At 40.4% G+C, this 19,059-nt stretch overlaps 1 protein-coding gene across 3 annotated transcripts in view; it reads right to left on the bottom strand.

The window, feature by feature from the left end:
• SCN10A (sodium voltage-gated channel alpha subunit 10) overlaps positions 1 to 19,059 on the bottom strand; it is a 95,971-nt gene that overhangs the window by 59,415 nt on the left and 17,497 nt on the right. For all 3 annotated transcript variants that reach the window (XM_054481487.1, XM_054481489.1, XM_054481490.1), the window contains exons 4-7: positions 13,709 to 13,837; positions 5,949 to 6,040; positions 3,646 to 3,837; positions 3,135 to 3,201 (exon numbers count right to left, since the gene is read on the bottom strand). In XM_054481487.1, coding sequence (XP_054337462.1) covers positions 3,135 to 3,201; positions 3,646 to 3,837; positions 5,949 to 6,040; positions 13,709 to 13,837 — 480 coding nt within the window. The remainder of the gene's footprint in view (positions 1 to 3,134; positions 3,202 to 3,645; positions 3,838 to 5,948; positions 6,041 to 13,708; positions 13,838 to 19,059) is intronic.

The following is a 19,059-nucleotide window of genomic DNA, read 5'->3' as shown; positions in this document are numbered from 1 at the left end:
TTCACTGATTAATTATATATAACAGTGGAAATAACACTTTCCACTTACTGAGCACTTTCTGTGTTCTTCTCTCTCCCCTTAAGTGCTTTACAAACACTATAATTTAATCACTCAGTGTTCTTTCTTTACAGATAAGGAAGCTGGGGGTCAGAAAGAAGTCAGTTGCCTAAAACTATGCAGGTGTCAATGTATTTATTAAAAGGAGAAATATAACTGTCAAGTAGCCCAATACTTGAGTCAGCCTAGCCTCCTCCTGAAGATGGCCTATGAAGGAAGGCCAAATTAAAAATGACTGCCTGTTGAGTATTGAGGTGGGAGTGCTGAATTCCTTCTTCTCTCTCATAATAGGAGGATCAGTTGATGTCAAGAAGCATCTGTCAGCTCAGGGAGCGTAAAGTGCTCTCATCCACCCTAGTGGAGATGGCCTGATCAATGAAAACAGCAATGCCTCATTTGAAGTCCAGAATTATTATTTTAAATTTTTTTCTTTTTTTCCTTTTTTATTTACCTGCATTCCTTGTGAATACATGGAATTCTTTTACTCGCAGGATTTCTCCATGAACTCCAATCTCTGGGGCTCTCCTTGTCCCAGACATCCATGTGAACAACCCATACCATGGACGAGAGCTCAGACAACTTAATTCTAATCAATTCTAAGTCTATCACCACTTCAATTGAAGATTGCAAGTTCCCTGGCTTTGTAGACCCACATTTAAAGGTAGGCTCTTGGTTTGCTCTTCCAACGAGCTAGGCAACCCATTTCCTGTAGGTTTCTTAATTAACTCTGAGGGCAGTCTTATTTCCATGTCTTCTGTAGAAACCCACTGTAGCCACTGCATATAAACAGTTCGCTGCTCTGAGGATTAAATGAGATCACTGTATAGTGTCTTGCACTTCTGCATAGTAAATATTGTATATAAACTGCGAAGGAAAATTCCTATTGTTTTTAACCTTGGAAGCTGCTGAAAGGATAAACTGGAATAATATATGTGGAAGAACACTGAAAATTATCAACTATTTTCTGGTATCCATTTTTTGGCTTGAGACCCCTGACCTTCCTCCCACAGTGCCATTGGCCAATGTGGGCCTTTCCTCAGGACTCTGGCTTCTCTGCAGCCCCACAGAGGACCCAGGTTTAGCTTTCACGGCATGCCCCTGCAGGGCTCACTCTGTCCGTTATCCTGAGCTGGCCTCTCTCTGCCATCCCAGCCTGGTCCACTCCCCCACTGCCTGGCTGGCACCTGTCCAATAGCAGGCCTGGCCTCTCGGGGAGCTGAGATGTAGAGATGTGTAGATGGACCCAACAACTTTACCACAAAAAGGGCTTGAGCTGCTCTGGAGCCATTGCCTTGAGAAATGCCATTATCTAGACAGAAAGATGCTGAGGGGCTCTTGGTTTACATTTAAGTCAAAGGCAAATGAAAACTGATGTCAGAACAACCCTTCATGAGCCAAACAACCAAATGCCAAGTGCATTTGTGGAAGAAGAGTCCAAGGAACCTAATGTTGACCAAATGCTCCTGCTTGTTTCCAGTCCTCAGCTCCAACTGAGATAGTTTTCCTAGTGAGCTGATGAAGGTGGAGCCTCATGCAGGCTCCACACAGGTCGACCTGGGCAATATGGAGCCGTCAGCCTCTCAGGGACTGGGGGTGTTGTGAGCTCTGCTCTTCCAAGCTCTTAGCCATGGAGGTGGGTGAGATGGGCCTTTTTGATCTTTTGCCTAAACTCTTTCTGCTCATGCTTTCCTCCAGTGGCCAAAGCAGCAGGCAGAGCTGAGGGGTCCTCATCCCTTAGCTTTGTCTCACATTCTGTTCTGCCACCTGGAATGGCCTTCACTCAAACTATCTGGTATTCACCCAGCCTGGAGACATCCTAACTGCCCTTGAAAGCTCACTTCAAACACCACCTCCAGGAAGCCTTCCCTACTTTCTCTCTTGCCTCACACCGCCACCTCACTGTGTTTCCCCAGCCCATGAAGCCTCTAGTAAAGAACTTGTTTTCCACAGAGTAGCATCTTTATGTCTATGCATGAGAAATTGCAAACTAGCAGCTTATAGGCTGGATTTGGCCTGCAGAAATATTTTGTTTGGCCCAACAATATGTAGACATTTTTTGGAATAGGTAGCCAATGTTTACAGTTGGGAGATTTTATATAAAAATCTAAATTTCCTATCTCTATTTTAAAAGTTGGAAGAGCTGGAAACAGTGAACCCACATTTCCACATGGCAACCAAAAGCTGGACCGAGCAGTGGGGCTGTCCCCTTTAGAGGAGGCTTGAACTCTCAGCTCCTAGGTTCTGTCCTGGCCCACTCCACTCATTTGTTGTTATGAATCTGGCCTCTGTAAGAATTTGAAATTGCAAAGTCTGATACATGTGTTTCTTCCTCTATTTGTGAGGGTAATGTGGCTATAGAATGGAGTTAGCTGTGATGATTAAGTGTAGAGCATTTGACACAAATAAGTATTGGTTCCTTCCTGGGGTAGATTGTTTATTAAGATGGCTATAATTCTTCTCCCTATGTATCCACACCCTTTCCAATGTGACTTTTCAGCTCTTTCCATTGAGTGATGAAGTCTATTTCTCTATCTCTTGGATCTGGACTGGACTGGGACTTGCTTTAGTCAAGAATGTATCAGAATGTACAAAAGGTACATTGTGTTGGTTCTAAGCCTAGGCCTGAAGAAGCCTTGCAAACTTCCACTTTTTCTCTGGGAACCCTGCCATGAGAACAGGCCCAGACTAACCTGCTTAGGGGTGAGAGGCCACATGAGCAAAGACAGGACATCCTAGACCAGCCATTTCCAAGTTAATATGCTGGCTGCATATGCATGAATGAGCCTAGTCAATGTCACCCAATGCCCATCTGATCCCAGTCCAAAATGCTGATGCACAGAATCAAGAATTAAATAAATTTTTGTTTTAATTCACAAAATTTTGGGGTCATTTGTTACACAGTGAAAGCTAACTCATACATTCCCTCCCCATGAGCTCTGGGTTGACAGAGACCATGATTTATTTATTTATACATCTTTCCCAGGACCTCCAACCCCATCTGTGACCATACTATGCCAAGGACAAGATGGAGAAGGAATTGTTGGGCACTGGTGCTTTGTCATAATTTGGGAACTCACCCTGAGTCAGATCCATTGCCACACAGTAAGGGATCAGAAGTGCCTCGCTTATTTATGTAGATATCTCCTGAAGAAAGGAAGAAAAGAAAGCCTTGCAGATGGTTCTGAACCCTCCAACCCAAGCCTTGTGTGGTGAATGCAGCACTCCCAAGTCTTCCAAAGTGAGCTCCTTTGGCTACATGTACTCAGTGGGCATGCTGGGCCACATGGAAGGTGTAAAGTCACATCTGGAAAGAGAAGAGCTAAGCAGTGACTTCAGCTCCCAATCTCCCCCAGCAGAGGTAGAATGACTTGTCTCTAGATTTATGGCTCATTTCCTTGCAAGAGGGATGCTGAGCAACAGGAAATAGAATACCCAAAAGTAAAACACAACTCAAGAGAACCATTTTGGCGGGAAAGGGGAATCAAAATATACGTCTATACACACACACAGGGGCTCCATATCCCCTGTCCCTATATGATACCAAGGGTCCAACCAGACCTTGGTCCCTATGGAAGAGACTCCACTCACGTTTTCTGTGAGATGAGTAGTTGGTTGTCTCATTGACAGCCATATCATTCTTGACACATTTATTTTTGAGGTTGCCCTTGAAGAGTTGCAGCCCCACCAAGGCAAAAACACTTAGGCAGAAGATGGTGAGGATGGTCACATCAGCCAGTTTCTTCACTGAGTGAATCAGGGCCCCCACAATGACCTTCAGGCCTGTGGGAAGATGACAGTGGTATGACCACATGGATGAGGTAGCACACACAGAGCACACATCTTCATCTTAGCCATCCTCCCTCATCTCTACGTACAGGAGTGAAGTACATACATACTCCAGGGCAGTTCCAAGACCTTTCTCATCTGAAGCTTGCATTACTCTGAGAGGCAGGCGGGCAGTCAGGGGCTATTCTCATTATAAAGACGATGCAACTGAGACCCAGGCAATGCATTTTTTATTATCTGGAGGCTAATAAAATTCCTGACACTAGCAATTCAATTTAAATAATTTATGCTAAGTACCTACTTTTTTCCAGGCTCTGTGCTAGGCATGAAGCTACTAACTTCATCCCAGTAATTTGGCATCTGTCTTTCTGCATGCATCTCTCAGTTCTGGGAGGCAGCTTGAGACTTGGGACACATGAACCTCGCTGTGTGTGTGTGTGTGTGTGAGAGAGAGAGAGAGAGAGAGAGAGGGGCACGAGAGATAGAGTGAAACAAAAATAGACCAAGAGAAAGAAAAAGACAGAGACACAGAGAAACAGAAAGGTGAGTTTAGCAATAGAGAGAGACTATAAGAAACACTGAGACAGTCACTGGGGCATAAATAGAACTTGTGCCAAGCACAGCTGTCAGCAAAGAAGGATACACCTGCTTGTTTAAGGAGGGATGATTTGTTGCTCTGGTAAGTAAAATCAACTTCTTCGGGAGAGCAGCTTCACAGGTAGCAGAAAGAGCTCTAACCAGGGAAGCAATCTAGGATTTATTTTTGGTTAGTCATTTTGGTCAGCAAATAATCCACTGAGCACTACATGTGTCAGTCCCTGGACTGGGAGCTGAGTGATGGCTAAGGCAGCAGCATGTCGAGTGCTGTTGTCTGACAATTGAGGGGAAAGTCCGTAGCATTACTGAGCAGGTGGGCACACAGGGGAGCAGCCCTTAACTGAAGTTCCAGGTGTGGGAATGGGGTGGGTGGAGTGTGAGGAAGGTGGGAAAACCAGGGAGGAGGTAAAACCTTGGCAGAGCCCTGAGGAATGAGTGTGAGTTGAGTAAAGAGAGGAGGAAGGATATCCCAGAAGAAGGGGCAGCACAGTCGAAGGCTGGGAGGTGAGCAATGGTGTGGAGTATTTGTGGAACCATAGGTGGATTCCAGAGCACGGTGAGATGTGAGGAGAGGTGAGAGATGAGGCAGAAGAGACAGTATGGACAGACCAGGTCTTGCAAATAAGACTCAGGGTCTTCCCAGTTGAGAGTAAGTGAGAGAGATATGAAGGGGCAGGACCAGGGCTCTCTTCAAGAAGTGTGTCCAGTGAGAATTGGCAGAGAGTTTCCTGTCTTTCCCTGCAGAGTCAGACAAGAAATGGTAGAAAAGACTTCCACTCTAGAATGGGTGTTTCTGTTTACAAATGAGAGAACGAATTCTTGGGGTGAGAGGAGAGAACCCATCAGGCCACAAAGGGGAAGCGTTGAGTCCCATTTCAGAAAGTTTGCCTTGTCTCTGGCCTCCCCATCCTCACCATCAACCTAATGGGGGCTGAAGAGTAGTTGCTGGGCTACTTGTGACAGTGGAGATCTTAGAGGCCCCACACAATGAGCTTTGATGGACTACTTTTGTTTCTGAATTCTCAGTAATCAAGAATTGCCTAATTCTTTTTTCCTCTGGGTGTCTAAAGACAGGATTTTAGACCTATGGAAACAGTGAAGATACTGGGACTGCTTTCTCCCTTCCTCCCCATTTCCAAGTTTAATTCTTTAGTTTAAGGTATAAATAAAAATTCACCTGGGAGGTCTTGCTTGAATCCCACAACCAGAACAGAAAGTGAAGACATGCCCCTCCTGTTATGTATTGATTGTGAGCATGTGGTATGTGGGAAGAGCACTGGCCTAGGAATTGGGACAATAGGCTTCCAGGTCACACTGTCTCTCACTAGTGATGAGGCCTTGGGTTTATGTTTCCTATACTCCAGGCCTCAGTTCCTTTGTCTCGTAAGTGGGGACAATAGTCTTTGCCCTGGAACTTTACAGGGTTCTTGTGAAAATTAAAGAAGGGAGTTAGGCTGTGAAAACCAACATATGCTCTGTGAATAAGTGTTCTGGTTCAAGCAGCTCACCTGGGATCACAGAAACTGTTTTCAATGCTCTAAGAACTCTGAATGTCCGCAGGCCTGAGATCCCACGGAGATCTATTGCTGTGCCAACATATCTGTAGGACCAGAAGTTAGTCAGCATCTCTGCAAGCAAGGGTCCTGGGGATGCATGCAGCATAAATAAGGATAACTTGGGGTATCATTAGCCTAGAAAGGCTGCAGAACGGACACTTAGACTCTAGTGACACTGCCATCTATAGACTGACACTGACACTGATTTCATTATTGCAACATCTTTCAGAGTGGACCCTTTGAGAAGATGCATTATGATCTAGGCAACACTGCATGTGGATCGATCTTCAAACACGGGAGTTTGACCAACCAGTCTCCTCAGACACTCGTTTCTCAGGAGGAGACCTCCATGTCAGGGGGGTACAAGGCTGGGCTTTGTCTGATCCACTGTGACAGGCTAACTATTATCTCAGATTTGAGGTCTCTGACATCTCCTCATGGGCATGGGACTAATCTTGGAAAGCAACCCCCAAAGCGGTACTCTGTGGCAAGAACCCCAGGCCATACAATTCCAAATGAGGAAGCTGAACTGAGATGAAGAACCATCTTCAGAGTGTGAGCCTGGATACACCCATAAGCCCCACATGGACACACATGCAAATCTTTTTATTTTATTTCAATAGTTTTGAGGGAACAGGTGGTTTTTGGTTATATGAATAAGTTCTTTATTTGTATTTCAGTAGTTTTGGGGAAACAGGTGGTGTTGGGTTGCACAGAAAAATTCTTCAACGCTGATTTCTGAGATTTTGGTGCACCATCACCCCAGCAGTGTACACTGTACCCAGTGTGTAGTCTTTTATCCCTTACCTTCCTCTCACCCTTCCCCCCAAGTCCCCAAAGTCCATTATGTTATTGTTATGCCTTCGCATCCTCATAGCTTAGCTCCTGCTTGTAAGTAAGAACATATGATGCTTGACTTTCCATTCCTGAGTTACTTCACTTAGAATAATAGTCTCCAACTCCATCCAGCTTGCTGCCAATGCCATTATTTCATTCCTTTTTACAACTGAGTAGTATTCCATGGTGTGCATACACCACATTTTCTTTATCCACTTGTTGGTTGATGGGCATTTAGGCTGGTTCCATATTTTTGCAATTGCAAACTGTGCTGCTATAAACATGCATATGCAAGTGTCTTTTTCATATAATGGCTTATTTTCCTCTGGGTAGATACCCAGTAGTGGGATTGCTGGACCAAATGGTAGTTCTACTTTTAGTTCTTTAAGGAATCTCCATAATGTTTTCCTTAGTGGTTGTGCTAGTTTACATTCCCACCAGCAGTGTAAAAGTGTTCCCTTTTCATTACATCCATGCCAACATCTATTGTTTTTTGGTTATGGCCATTCTTGCAGGAGTAAAGTGGTATCTCATTGTGGTTTTAATTTGCATTTCCCTGATAATTAATGATGTTCAGCATTTTTTTGCCTGTTCATTGGCCATTTATATATCTTCTTTTGAGAATTGTGTATTCTTGTCCTTTGCCCAATTTTGGATGGGATTATTTGTTTGTTTTCTTGCTGATTTATTTGTGTTTCTTATAGATGTTGGATATGAGTCTTTTGTTGGATGCATAAATGGCAAAGATTTTTCTCATCCTGTGGGTTGTCTGTTTACTTGTATGACTATTTCTCTTGCTGTGCAACAGCTTTTCAGTTTAATTAGATCCCATCTATTTATTTTTGTTTTTGTTGGATTTGCTTTGGGTCCTTGGTAAGGAACTTTTTGCCTAAGCCAATGTCTAGAAGAGTTTTTCCAATGTTATCTTCTAGAATTTTTTATAATTTCAGGTCTTAGATTTAAGCCTTTTATCCATCTTGAATTGATTTTTGTATAAGGTGAGAGATGAAGATTCAGTTTCTTTCTTCTACGTGTGGCTTGCTAATTATCCCAGCACCATTTGTTGAATAGGGTGTCCTTTCCCCACTTTATGTTTTTGTTTGCTTTTTCAAAGATCAATTGGCTGTAAGTATTTGGCTTTATTTCTGAGTTCTCTATTCTTTTCCATTGGTTTATGTGCTTATTTTTATACCAGTATCATGCTGTTTTGGTAACAATAGCCTTGTAGTATAGTTTGAAATCAGCTAATGTGATGCCTCCAGATTTGTTCTTCTTGCTTAGTCTTGCTTTGGCTATGTGGATTCCTTTTTGGTTCCCTATGAATTTTAGGGTTGTTATTTCTATTTCTGTGAAGAATGATGATGGTACTTCAATGGGAATTGTATTGAATCTGTATATTGCTTTTGGCAGTAACGTCATTTTCACAATATTGATTTTATCCATCCATGAGCATGGGATGTGTTCCCATTTGTTTGTGTCATCTGTGATTTATTTTAGCAGTGTTTTGTAGTTTTCCTTGTAGAAATCTTTCACCTTTTTGGTTAGGTATATTTCTAAGATTTTTTTTGTTTTTTTGCAGCTGTTGTAAAAGGGATTGAGTTCTTGATTTGTTCCTCAGCTTGGTTGCTGGTGGTGTACAGTAGTGCTACTGATTTGTATACGTTGTTTTTTGTATCCTGAAACTTTACTGAATTCATTTATTAGATCTAGGAGCTTTTTGGATGAGTCTTTAGGGTTTCCTAGGCATACGATCATATCATTGGTGAACAGCAACAGTTTGACTTCCCCTTTACTGATTTGGATTCCCTTTATTTCTCTTGTCTGATTGCTCTGGCTAGGACTTCCAGTACTATGTTGGATAGAAATGGTGAAAGTGGGCATCCTTGCCTTGTTCCAGTTCTCAGGGGGAATGCTTTCAACTTTTTGCTGTTTGGTATAATGTTGGCTGTGGATTTGTCACAGATGGCTTTTATTACCTTGGAGTATGTCCCTTCTATGCCAATTTTATTGAGGGTTTTAATCATAATGGGATGCTGGATTTTGTCAAATGCTTTTCCTGTACCTATTGAGATGATCATATGATTTTTGTTTTTAATTCTGTTTATGTGACATGTAGCATTTATTGACTTGTGTATGTTAAATCATCCCTACCTCCCTGGTATGAAACCCCCTTGATCATGGTGTGTTATCTTTTGGATATGTGTTGGATTCAATTAGCTAGCATTTTGTTGAGGATTTTTGCATCTATGTTCATCGGGGATATTGTCTGTAGTTCTTTTTTTAAATGTCCTTTTCTGGTTTTGGTATTAGGGTGATACTGGCTTCATAAAATGATTTAGGAGGATTCCCTCTTTCTGCATCTTTTGGAATAGTTTCAGTAAAATTGGTACCAATTCTTCTTTGAATGTCTGATAGAATTCAGCTGTGAATCCAGTCTGCTCCTGGACTTTTTTTCCTTGGCAATTTTTGAATTACTGTTTCAATCTCGCTACTTGTTATTGGTCTGTTTAGGGTTTCTATTACTTTCTGATTTAATCTAAGATGGTTGTATATTTCCAGCAATTTATTCATCTCCTCTAGATTTTCTAGTTTGTGCAAATAAAGGTGTTCATAGTAGCCTTGAATGATTTTTTTTTTTGTATTTCTGTGGTGTCAGTTGTAATATCTCCCATTTGATTTCTAATTGAGCTTATTTGGATCTTCTCTCTTCTTTTCTTGGTTAATCTTGCTAATGGTCAATCAATTTTGTATATCTTTTTAAAGAACCAGCTTTTTGTTTCACTTATCTTTTGTATTATTGTTTTTTTTTTGTTTGAATTTCATTTAGTACTGCCCTGATCTTTATTATTCCTTTTCTTCTGCTTGGTTTGGGTCTGTTTTGTTCTTGTTTCTCTAATTCCTTAAGGTGTGACCTTATATTATCTATTTGTCCTCTTTCATACTTTTTGATGTAGGTATTTAATGCTATGAGCTTTCCTCTTAGCACTGCTTTTGCTGTATCCCAGAGGTTTTGATAAGTTGTGTGACTATTATCATTCAGTTCAAAAAATTTTTAAACTTCTATCTTGATTTCATTGTTGACCCAAAGATCATTCAAGAGCAGATTGTTTAGTTTTCATGTATTTGTATAGTTTTGAGGATTTCTTTTGGAGTTAACTCCCAGGTTTATTTGACTGTGCTCTGAAAAGATACCTGACATAATTTCTATTTTCTTAAATTTACTGAGATTTGTTATGTTATCTATCACGTGGTCTATCTTAGAGAATATTCCATGTGCTGATGAAAAGAATGTATATTCTGCAGTTGTTGGGTAGAATGTTCTTTAAATATCTGTTAAGTCCATTTGTTCTAGGTTATAGTTTAAGTTCATTATTTCTTTGTTGACTTTCTGTCTTGATGACCTGTCTAGTGCTGTCAGTGGAGTATTGATCCCCCACTATTATTGTATTGCTGTCTATTTCATTTCTTAGGTCTAGTAGTAATTGTTTTATAAATTTGGGAGCTCCAGTGTTAGGTGCATATGTATTTAGGATTATGATATTTTTCCATTAGACCAATTATTTTATCATTATATATGTCCCTCTTTGTCTTTTTTTAACTGTTGTTGCTTTAAGTTCTGTTTTCTCTGATATAAGAATAGCTACTCCTGCTTGCTTTTGGTTTCCATGTGCATGGAATATCTTTTCCCATCTCTTTACCTTAAGTTTATGTGGCTCATTATGTGTTAGGTGAGTCTCTTGAAGACAGCAGATACTTGGTTGGCAGATTTTTTTTTTTTTTTTCCTTTCTGCCCTGCTGTATATTTTAATTGGATCATTTAGGGCATTTACATTCAACATTAGTATTGAGATGTGAGGTACTTGTTCTATTCATTATGCTAGTTATTGCCTTAATTCCTTTTTTTATTATGTTATTGTTTTATAGGTCCTGTGATATTTATGCTTTAAGGAGGTTCTATTTTGGTGTATTTTAAGGTTTTATTTCAAGATTTAGAATTCCTTTTAGCATTTCTTGTAGTGCTGGCTTGGTAGTGGCAAATTCTTTCACCATTTGTTTGTCTGAAAATAAATTTTATCTTGTCTTCTTTTACGAAGCTTAGTTTCACTTCATACAATATTATTGGGTGGCAATTATTTTGTTTCAGGAGGCTGAAGATGGGACCCTAATCCCTTCTGGCTTGCAAGGTTTTGGTTGAGAAATCTGCTGTTAATCTTATGTTAATCAGATAACCTTTCCTTTATAGGTTATCTGAGGTTTTTGTCTCACAGCTCTTAAGATTCTTTTCTTTGTCTTGACTTTAGATAACCTGATGTCTATTTGCCTAGGTGATGATCTTTTTTGTGATGCATTTCAGAGGTATTCTTTGAGCTTCTTGTATTTGGATGTCTATATTTCTAACAAGGCCAGGGAAGTTTTCTTCAATTATTCCCTCAAATAAGTTGTCCAAACTTTCAGATTTCTATTCTTCCTTGGGAACACCCATTATTCTTAGGTTTGGTTGTTTCACATGATTCCAAATTTCTTGGCCGATTTGTCATTTTTTAAAAAATTCTTTCTTTTTGTGTGTCTTAGTTTGGGTCCATTTAAAAGCTTTGTCTTTGAGCTCTGAAGTTCTTTCTTGTACTTGTTCTAGTCTATTATTGAAACTTTCCACTGCATTTTGTATTTCTCTAAGTGTGTCTTCCATTTCCAGAAGTTGTGATTGTTTTATCTTTATATCTATTTTTCTGGAGAATTTTCCATCCATATCCTGTTGTTTTAAAAATTTCTTTAAGTTGGTTTTTATCTTTCTCTGGTGTCTCATTGAATCACTTAATAATCAGCCTTCTGAATTCTTTTTTTTTTTTTTTTGAGATGAATTTTTGCTCCTGTTGCCCAGACTGGAGTGCAATGTCATGATCTCAGCTCACTGCAACCTCTGCCTCCCAGGTTCAAGCAATTCTCCTGCCTCAGTCTCCTGAGTAGCTGGGATTACAGGCATGCACCACCACATCTAGCTAATTTTGTATTTTTTAGTAGAGATGGGGTTTCTCCATGTTGGCTTCAGGCTGGTCTTGAACTCCTGACCTCAGGTGATCTGCCCACCTCAGCCTCCCAAAGTGCTGGGATTACAGGTGTGAGCCACTGTGCCCAGCCCTGAATTCTTTATCTGGCAATTCAGAGATTTCTTCTTTGTTTGGATCCATTGTTGGGGAGCTAGTTTGATCTTTTGAGGGGTGTTATTGAACCCTCTTTTGTCATATTACCAGAATTGCTTTTCTGGTTCCTTTTCATTTGAGTAGACTATTTCAGAGAAAAGATCTGGAACTGAAGGGCTGTTGTGCAGATTCTTTGGTTTCATGGGTGATCTCTTGATGTGGTGCTCTCCCCATTCCCCTGGGGATGGGGCTTCCTGAGAGCTGGACTGCAGTGATCGTTATTGTTCTTCTGGGCCTAGCCACACAGAGGGGCTACCAGGCTCTGGGGTGGTGCTGGGAAATGTCTGCAAAGAGTCCTGTGATGTGATTGATCTTGAAGTCTCCCAGCCATGGATATCAGCATCTGTTCTGGTGAAGGTGGCAGAGGAATGAAGTAGAGTCTGTGAGAGTCCTCGGTTGTAGATAGATTTAGTGTGCTGCCTTTCTTGAATGCTAGTTATGTTAGCAGTGAAGTTGTCGTATGGACAGACTCAGGACGTCTGGTTAGCCAGGATGCTGCAGGCAGGGAAATTGGTTGTTGTTTTCTTCTTCCTGGGATCAAAGTTATTCTGTCATGAGTCGCTTTAATGGCCTGAGCTGTTTCACCTCCAGCAGGTAGGTGATGCTTTCAAGAGAGCACTAGTGCATTAGTAGAAGGGGGTTCTAAGCTCACCCTAAGTTGGCCAGGGTAAATATTTTAGTTTCTCAGGTGATGAGCGGGGCCATAAAGTTTCCAAGAGTTTCTGTGTTTTGTGTTCAACTACCAGGGCAGGTAGGGAAATACCATCAGGTGGGGGCAGGGGTAGGTGAGTCTGGACTCAGACTCTTCTTGGTTAGGGATTGCTGTGGCCACTGTGGTGGTTGGGGGTTCGTTCTCAGGCCAATGGGGTTGTGTTCCAGAGGGAATTTTGGCTGCCTCTGCTGTGCCATAGAGTTCTCCAGGGAAGTGGGGGATAGCTGCTAGTGAGAGGCCTCACCTAATTCTCATGTAGTTGGTGAGGCTGGTCTTGCTCCTGCAGTGCCCCACTCAGACCTTGCCCCAGGCTGTGAGCTTCCCCACTAAGAAAGAAAGCATGACTTTTGGACCACATCCCTCACTGTCTGCTTGCAGTTCCCATTTGCCCCCTGGATTCTGCTCAAGAAAATTTGTGCCCAGTTGAAATTATTACTAATTTTAGTTGAAACTTCTTTCACCCTGTGACCCCTCCCTGATTCCACTGGCTGCCTTCCCCAAGGGTCCCTGTGAGACATAGTCAGGGATGGAGTCCCTGGTCTCAAGCTGGAGACTGGGAGTGCCTACAAGGCACTTCCCTTTGCTGTTTCTACTTTTATATTTTGTGTGGCTCCATAAATTTATTTACATTCCAGGTAAGGGTAAATTCTTCTCCTGTGATCTGGATTTTCAGATTACCCAGTCGGGATGTATGTTTGGAGGCAGGTTTCCCCCCCTCACACTTTGGGAGGTCACAGTTTTTCACCTGTCTTGCAGAATTTCCAGCAGTGTGCCACTTATTTAAAAGGATCTATGAATTCTTTCAGTTCTCCTGGTATATTCCTGCAGTGGTTCTTGGAGCAAACGTTCATGGTGTGAGTCTCCACACTCTGTCCAAGTGGGACTCGCATGTTAGCCCTGTCTCCTACCCACCATTTTGTCCCCTCTCCTATCACACATGCAGATCTGCATAGAGATATACTCACGCCAGGGTAATGACGCTAAAATCCAGCCAGTTCCAAGGATCTCTCAGGTACGCGAACTCATTTAGACAAAATCCTCTTGCCAGTATCTTTATCAAGGCTTCAAAGGTGTAAATGACAGTGAAGACATATCTGGGAAGGAGGGTAGAAAAGGAGTGTCAACTGTGCCATGGAGAGTACTCAGGGGGTTCCTTCTGCTTCCAGGAGGGAGGGATGAGCTGCTCTGACTGCTCCAAGAAAAAACATGCAAAGAATATCACCAAGGTGATGAGGGGGAAGAAGGTAAGGTGAGGAAGCAAGACACAGACTGAGGGAAAAAGAAGGGCCACACAAATAGATGGAGTGGGGAGGGATGTGTGTGGCTGGGACAGCCAGCAGCTTCTGCTGTTCTGGGGTTAGGCAGAGGGCAGTAGCGGGTGAAGAGCAAGGATTCTCCTGTTTATGTCTGCCAGGGCCTCCCTATTCTGCAAGAAGCTGGAGGCTCATCTAAAAACTCCCAGTTTTTAGAAACTGGAGTGCAGACTGATGAGTGGTAACTGACAGAGCAGACCTAAGAAAGCTGAAAACCGGCTGAAGCAGGGAATACCCAGAAGCAAGCCAAGCTATGCTGCAGAGCCCCAGAACTGCTTGGAACTTAGAGATGCTAAGTATCTCTGAAAGCAAGGTTTGGGGGAGGGTGATAAGTAGGGCTGAAAGAATTGTTTGAAATTTTTTTTACAAGAACCAGTTGAGCTTTCTAGACTCTGCTTTATACCATCCATTCAGTGAGAAACTGTTTCTGCTCCAGAAATGGATTGGATGCTCATTTTCTTAAGAGTTGAAGAAGAGGGAAAGAGTTGCATACTGAAAAATGCATATAAAGAAAAGTTTACATACTGAAAGGCAAATGACTCCCCTCCCTATTCATTTCTGCTCCTCATTAAGTTTCCAGAAGATAGTCTGGTTTAGAGCCCATGAAGATGCTGCACTTTTAACATGAACAGCCAGCCAAGGAGCATCAGGAATTTGAAGGATGCTTCTAACACCAGAAACCAAAGCAACCAAACAACTGAAAAAAAAAAGAAAAGAAAAGAAAAGAAAAAGAGACAATAAAGAGGGCAGAAAAAAGTTAGAGAAATAAAACTGTATTGGCCAGGCGCAGTGGCTCACGCCTGTAATCGCAGCACTTTGGGACGCCGAGGCGGGCGGATCACGAGGTCAGGAGATTGAGACCATCCTGGCTAACACGGTGAAACCCTGTCTCTACTAAAAATACAAAAAATTAGCCGGGAGCGGTGACGGGCCCCTGTAGTCCCAGCTACTCCCGAGGCTGAGGCGGGAGAATGAAGTGAACCCGGGAGGCGGAGCTTGCAGTGAGCCGAGATCACGTCACTGCGCTCCAGTCTGGGTGACAGAGCAAGACTTCGTCTCCAAAAAGACAACAACAACAAAAAAAACAAACAAAAACAAAACAAAACAAAAAACCTGTACTAATATTTTTAGAGAGTTAGGAGATGAGAAGAGGCTCCACGTATAGAACAAGAACAGAAGGCTGTGAAAAGTACCTTCAAAGACAAAATGGAATTTGCAAACAAAAATATGATAGCAAAAGTAAAACACTAATAGGCGGACTTGTAAATAAAGTTTTGGAAATCTCACAGAAAGTGGAACAAAAAAGCAGAAATGGATAGGAAGTGATAAAAAGTTTGAAAATTAGAGAATCAGACTAGGAAGTATATTGTTTGACTAATAGGAGGTCTAGAAAGAAATTAGAAGACAATGAGCAAGGCCTTCAAAATTAAGAGGAAAATAATTTCTGATACAGAAGTCTTTCCCTAGCCAAACTGTCAAAGAAGGTAGAATATATGAAGTCTTGGGAAATGTACTGCTTAGTTACTCTTCTAATAAAGTTACTAGAAGCTGGGCATGGTGGTATGTACCTGTAGTCCTAACTACTTGGGAGGTTGAGGCAGGAGGATCACTTGAACCCGGGAGTTTGAGGCCAACAGCCTGGGCAGCATAGAGACTTTGTCTTAAAAAAAAATGTCACTAGAAGATATGCTTCATCCAAACAAGAAACATATATGCGATCCAGGGAAGAAGCAAAAGGAATCCAAAAAAAGGATGAAGAAGAAAAAATCTCTAGAAAACAGCTGTGCATCAGGCCTAGAAAACATCTAGGTCAGAATGAGGCAGAAGATGAAGTACTCTAGCAGTGATTTCCATAGGAAAAAAATGATACACATGCACCTGATGTGTCCAAATAAATTGAAGCAACAATTAAACATCTGGAGAAGAGTTCGGGAACACATTAGGGATAAATCTGAGCAAACAAAAAAATAAAATCCTTATTAACTCCAGGGAAAGCAAAAACATTGGTAAAAAGGAAATATAGTCAAAGTACACTGCATGACACAGCTGTAAACAGTGTTTACTTAGCAATGTAATGTAATTATATATGTAGTCAGACAATGGATATATTATCTGATGATCTAACTGAAGATTACAATATAACTGTAACAGGAAGGCGAGGGTGAGAGGAAATGAGTTTGTGTATGTGGCCTTAAGTTTTTTCTCATAATAGGAAGCCAATAAATAACATCAGAAATTGAAAAATTAAAAATTAGTATTATGAGTATATTATTGGAGATAGGGAGGTATCAGAAAACACAGGTAAAAAAAGCTAAAAGTGGTGGCCTCTGGAAAGAAGAGATGAGAAAAATGAAATTGCTGTTTTTTTTGTCAGAATCTTTATAAAACTCCGTGACCTTTTAAATCATGAACATATATGTCTTAAATAAAAGTAAAAGTCAAGTTAAAAAGTGAAAAATTTTTTTCACATCTGTGAGAGGAGAAATAGTGTTTGAAATCATGAAGGAATCTATATCTGGTTGCATAGCTGCTTGAGCTGTCGGCTTCCATGTCTTGTTGGTTTCCCCCCCACATTCTTTATGTTTTCTAAATTAGAAAATCTTAACTCAGAATTATAGGTTGTTGGGAAGCTTTGACGGATATTTCTGGTTTGTCAAATCAAACACAGACCTAGAAATTATGGAAAGAGTGCTCTCTAAAAACTATTTTCAGTGCTTCACCAGAAGGCAAGTGCCCCAGCTCAACAGCAGCTAATGGAGTTGCATCCTCTCTTTGGTGGTATTTGGCTCTGCAAGGTATTTCTTGACGTTCGGTTGCAGCATTCAGATGTAATTTTTAATAAGCCCAATGTGTTATTTCCTAAGTGCTTTTTCTGGTGAATGAAGAAAATCATTGGGTATTGGGAAAAAGTCAAGCTCTCAGCCGTTGAGCCACTTGTACCACTGATGTCTGATCGTTACGAATCCCGATATTCAGGCTCTGAAGGCAAAGATTCATAATATTCAAATTCTGAATGGATCACTGAGATACCCAACTTATATTCATAAAAATGGTAATTTAAAAAATTTCATTCCTTATTTTTAAAACTCTGTGTAAGCCTTTCCTATTTGTCAGCCAAAGCAATTCAGTGTGGGAGAGCAGCCTCTCTTACTCACTTTTCATTTCAGCCCAGTAGGCCAAAGAGATGTACACTAAGTGACCACAATCAGTTTGTATTCACAATTTCCACTGTGTACCTCAATAGCAAATCAGAATCTAGAGGCATATTACAGACCCCCAGCTGCGTTCCGTGAATAAGGTATGCACTAGCATTGGGATCTGGGAGCAGCATCTTCTATCTGGATAGTGATACCTTTCCTTGCTGACCATGTGGCTGGAGTTTCTTCAATGGCAATTTAACACCTTTCCTCTTTTAAAAAAGAGTTTTGGTAAAATATACATAATATACGTAACATAAAATTTACCACTTTCACCATTTTTAAGTACACAATTTAGTGGCATTAAGTACATTCAGTGTTGTGGAACTATCACCACTATCTGTTTCCAAACTTTTTTATAATCCTGAACAGAAATGTACCCATTAAACAATAACTCCCCATTCCCCCTCTCTGGCAACTTCCATTCTACTTTCTGTCTCCATGAATTTGCCTATTCTAGGTACCTACTAAAGGTGGAATCATGCAACGTTTGTTCTTTTGCGTTTGAGTTATTTTACTTAGCACAATGCTTCGTCAATGTTGTGGCATATATCAGAATCTCATTCATTTTTAAAACTGAATGATATTCAATTGTTTACATATATACTACATTTTTTATCCATTCATCTGTTGATGGACATATTTGGCTATTGTGAATAACACTGCTACAAACATTAGTGCATAAACCAACATACATTTTAAAGTCTGTTTCATAGGTTCAAACTAATTTTTAATTAAACCAGAAAGCTCTTCTTTTAAAATTAGCTTCATGATAAATAGAACAAAAAGTCACTGAGTCTTTCCCATATATATAGTGAAGATATGCTGACAACTTACTTATTCATAGTTTTGTTCAACTATAAAATAAAATGTCTGCTCATATACCTAACAGTCATTGACTTTAAATGCCAGTCACATTATAAGGAATGCAATACTTCTAATTAAGGAATTATACCAATTGTTTTTCTTGTTTGTTTTCCAACCACAATACTTGTAATTGATTTGGAAACTGGTTTTGTATCTTACCAGCAGGAGTGCAGTTGTGCTTGTTTTTGATATGAGGATGAATGATGACTCTATAGTTTTGTTGTCTTCTCAACCTTTAACATAAAATTTTCACAGTTTTATACTGGGAAAGCCTTATTTTGTGTTTGTAGTAGAGATATTCAATTGGTTTAAAAGTGGGGTTGATAAGCTTTATTGGAAAATAATATGGAAGTTTTGATAGCTTTATATCATTACTTGACAAAAATGTTAGCAGATAATAAACTGGGTACTAGGACAAAAGGATCATCGGTCCAATAAAATTCAATTATCATTATTCATTGTCATGGCTCCCATTTTCTTGTATATTTTTGTCTGTTTTTGGGAGATTATCCACATCCATTGTCCACTCGTCTCATGACAAACAGATTCATGCTTTGTATTTTTACAATGGAGGCCATTCATTACTTACACTGTGACCTTATTTCACATTGTAGGATTTATATTTCTATTTTTATCATTATTGTTATGCTTCAGAAAACCACTTTCGAAGTGATGACTCTTTTTTTTTGAATTGTGATATTATGCAAAGAGACAGTAATAATGGCAAATGCAAGTCTGACAAGTGTAAACAACTGTCAGGTGACAATAAAATACATTAGTCAAGATAAACTGCCTATGATTAACTCCATGTTAACCATTATGAATGAAATCAGTTTTTGAAGCACATGCACTGTTTTTGAAAACATAAAAAGTCAGAAATTCTATGAATATAATAATCTTACATGTTAGATTTTAAAATTATATGTGCATAGAGATCCT

This window comes from Pongo pygmaeus, chromosome 2, assembly GCF_028885625.2.
Source record: "Pongo pygmaeus isolate AG05252 chromosome 2, NHGRI_mPonPyg2-v2.0_pri, whole genome shotgun sequence".
Classification (NCBI taxonomy): Eukaryota; Metazoa; Chordata; class Mammalia; order Primates; family Hominidae; genus Pongo; species Pongo pygmaeus.
Note: the sequence above shows the minus strand (reverse complement) of the source record. Positions and strands in the feature narration are given on the sequence as shown.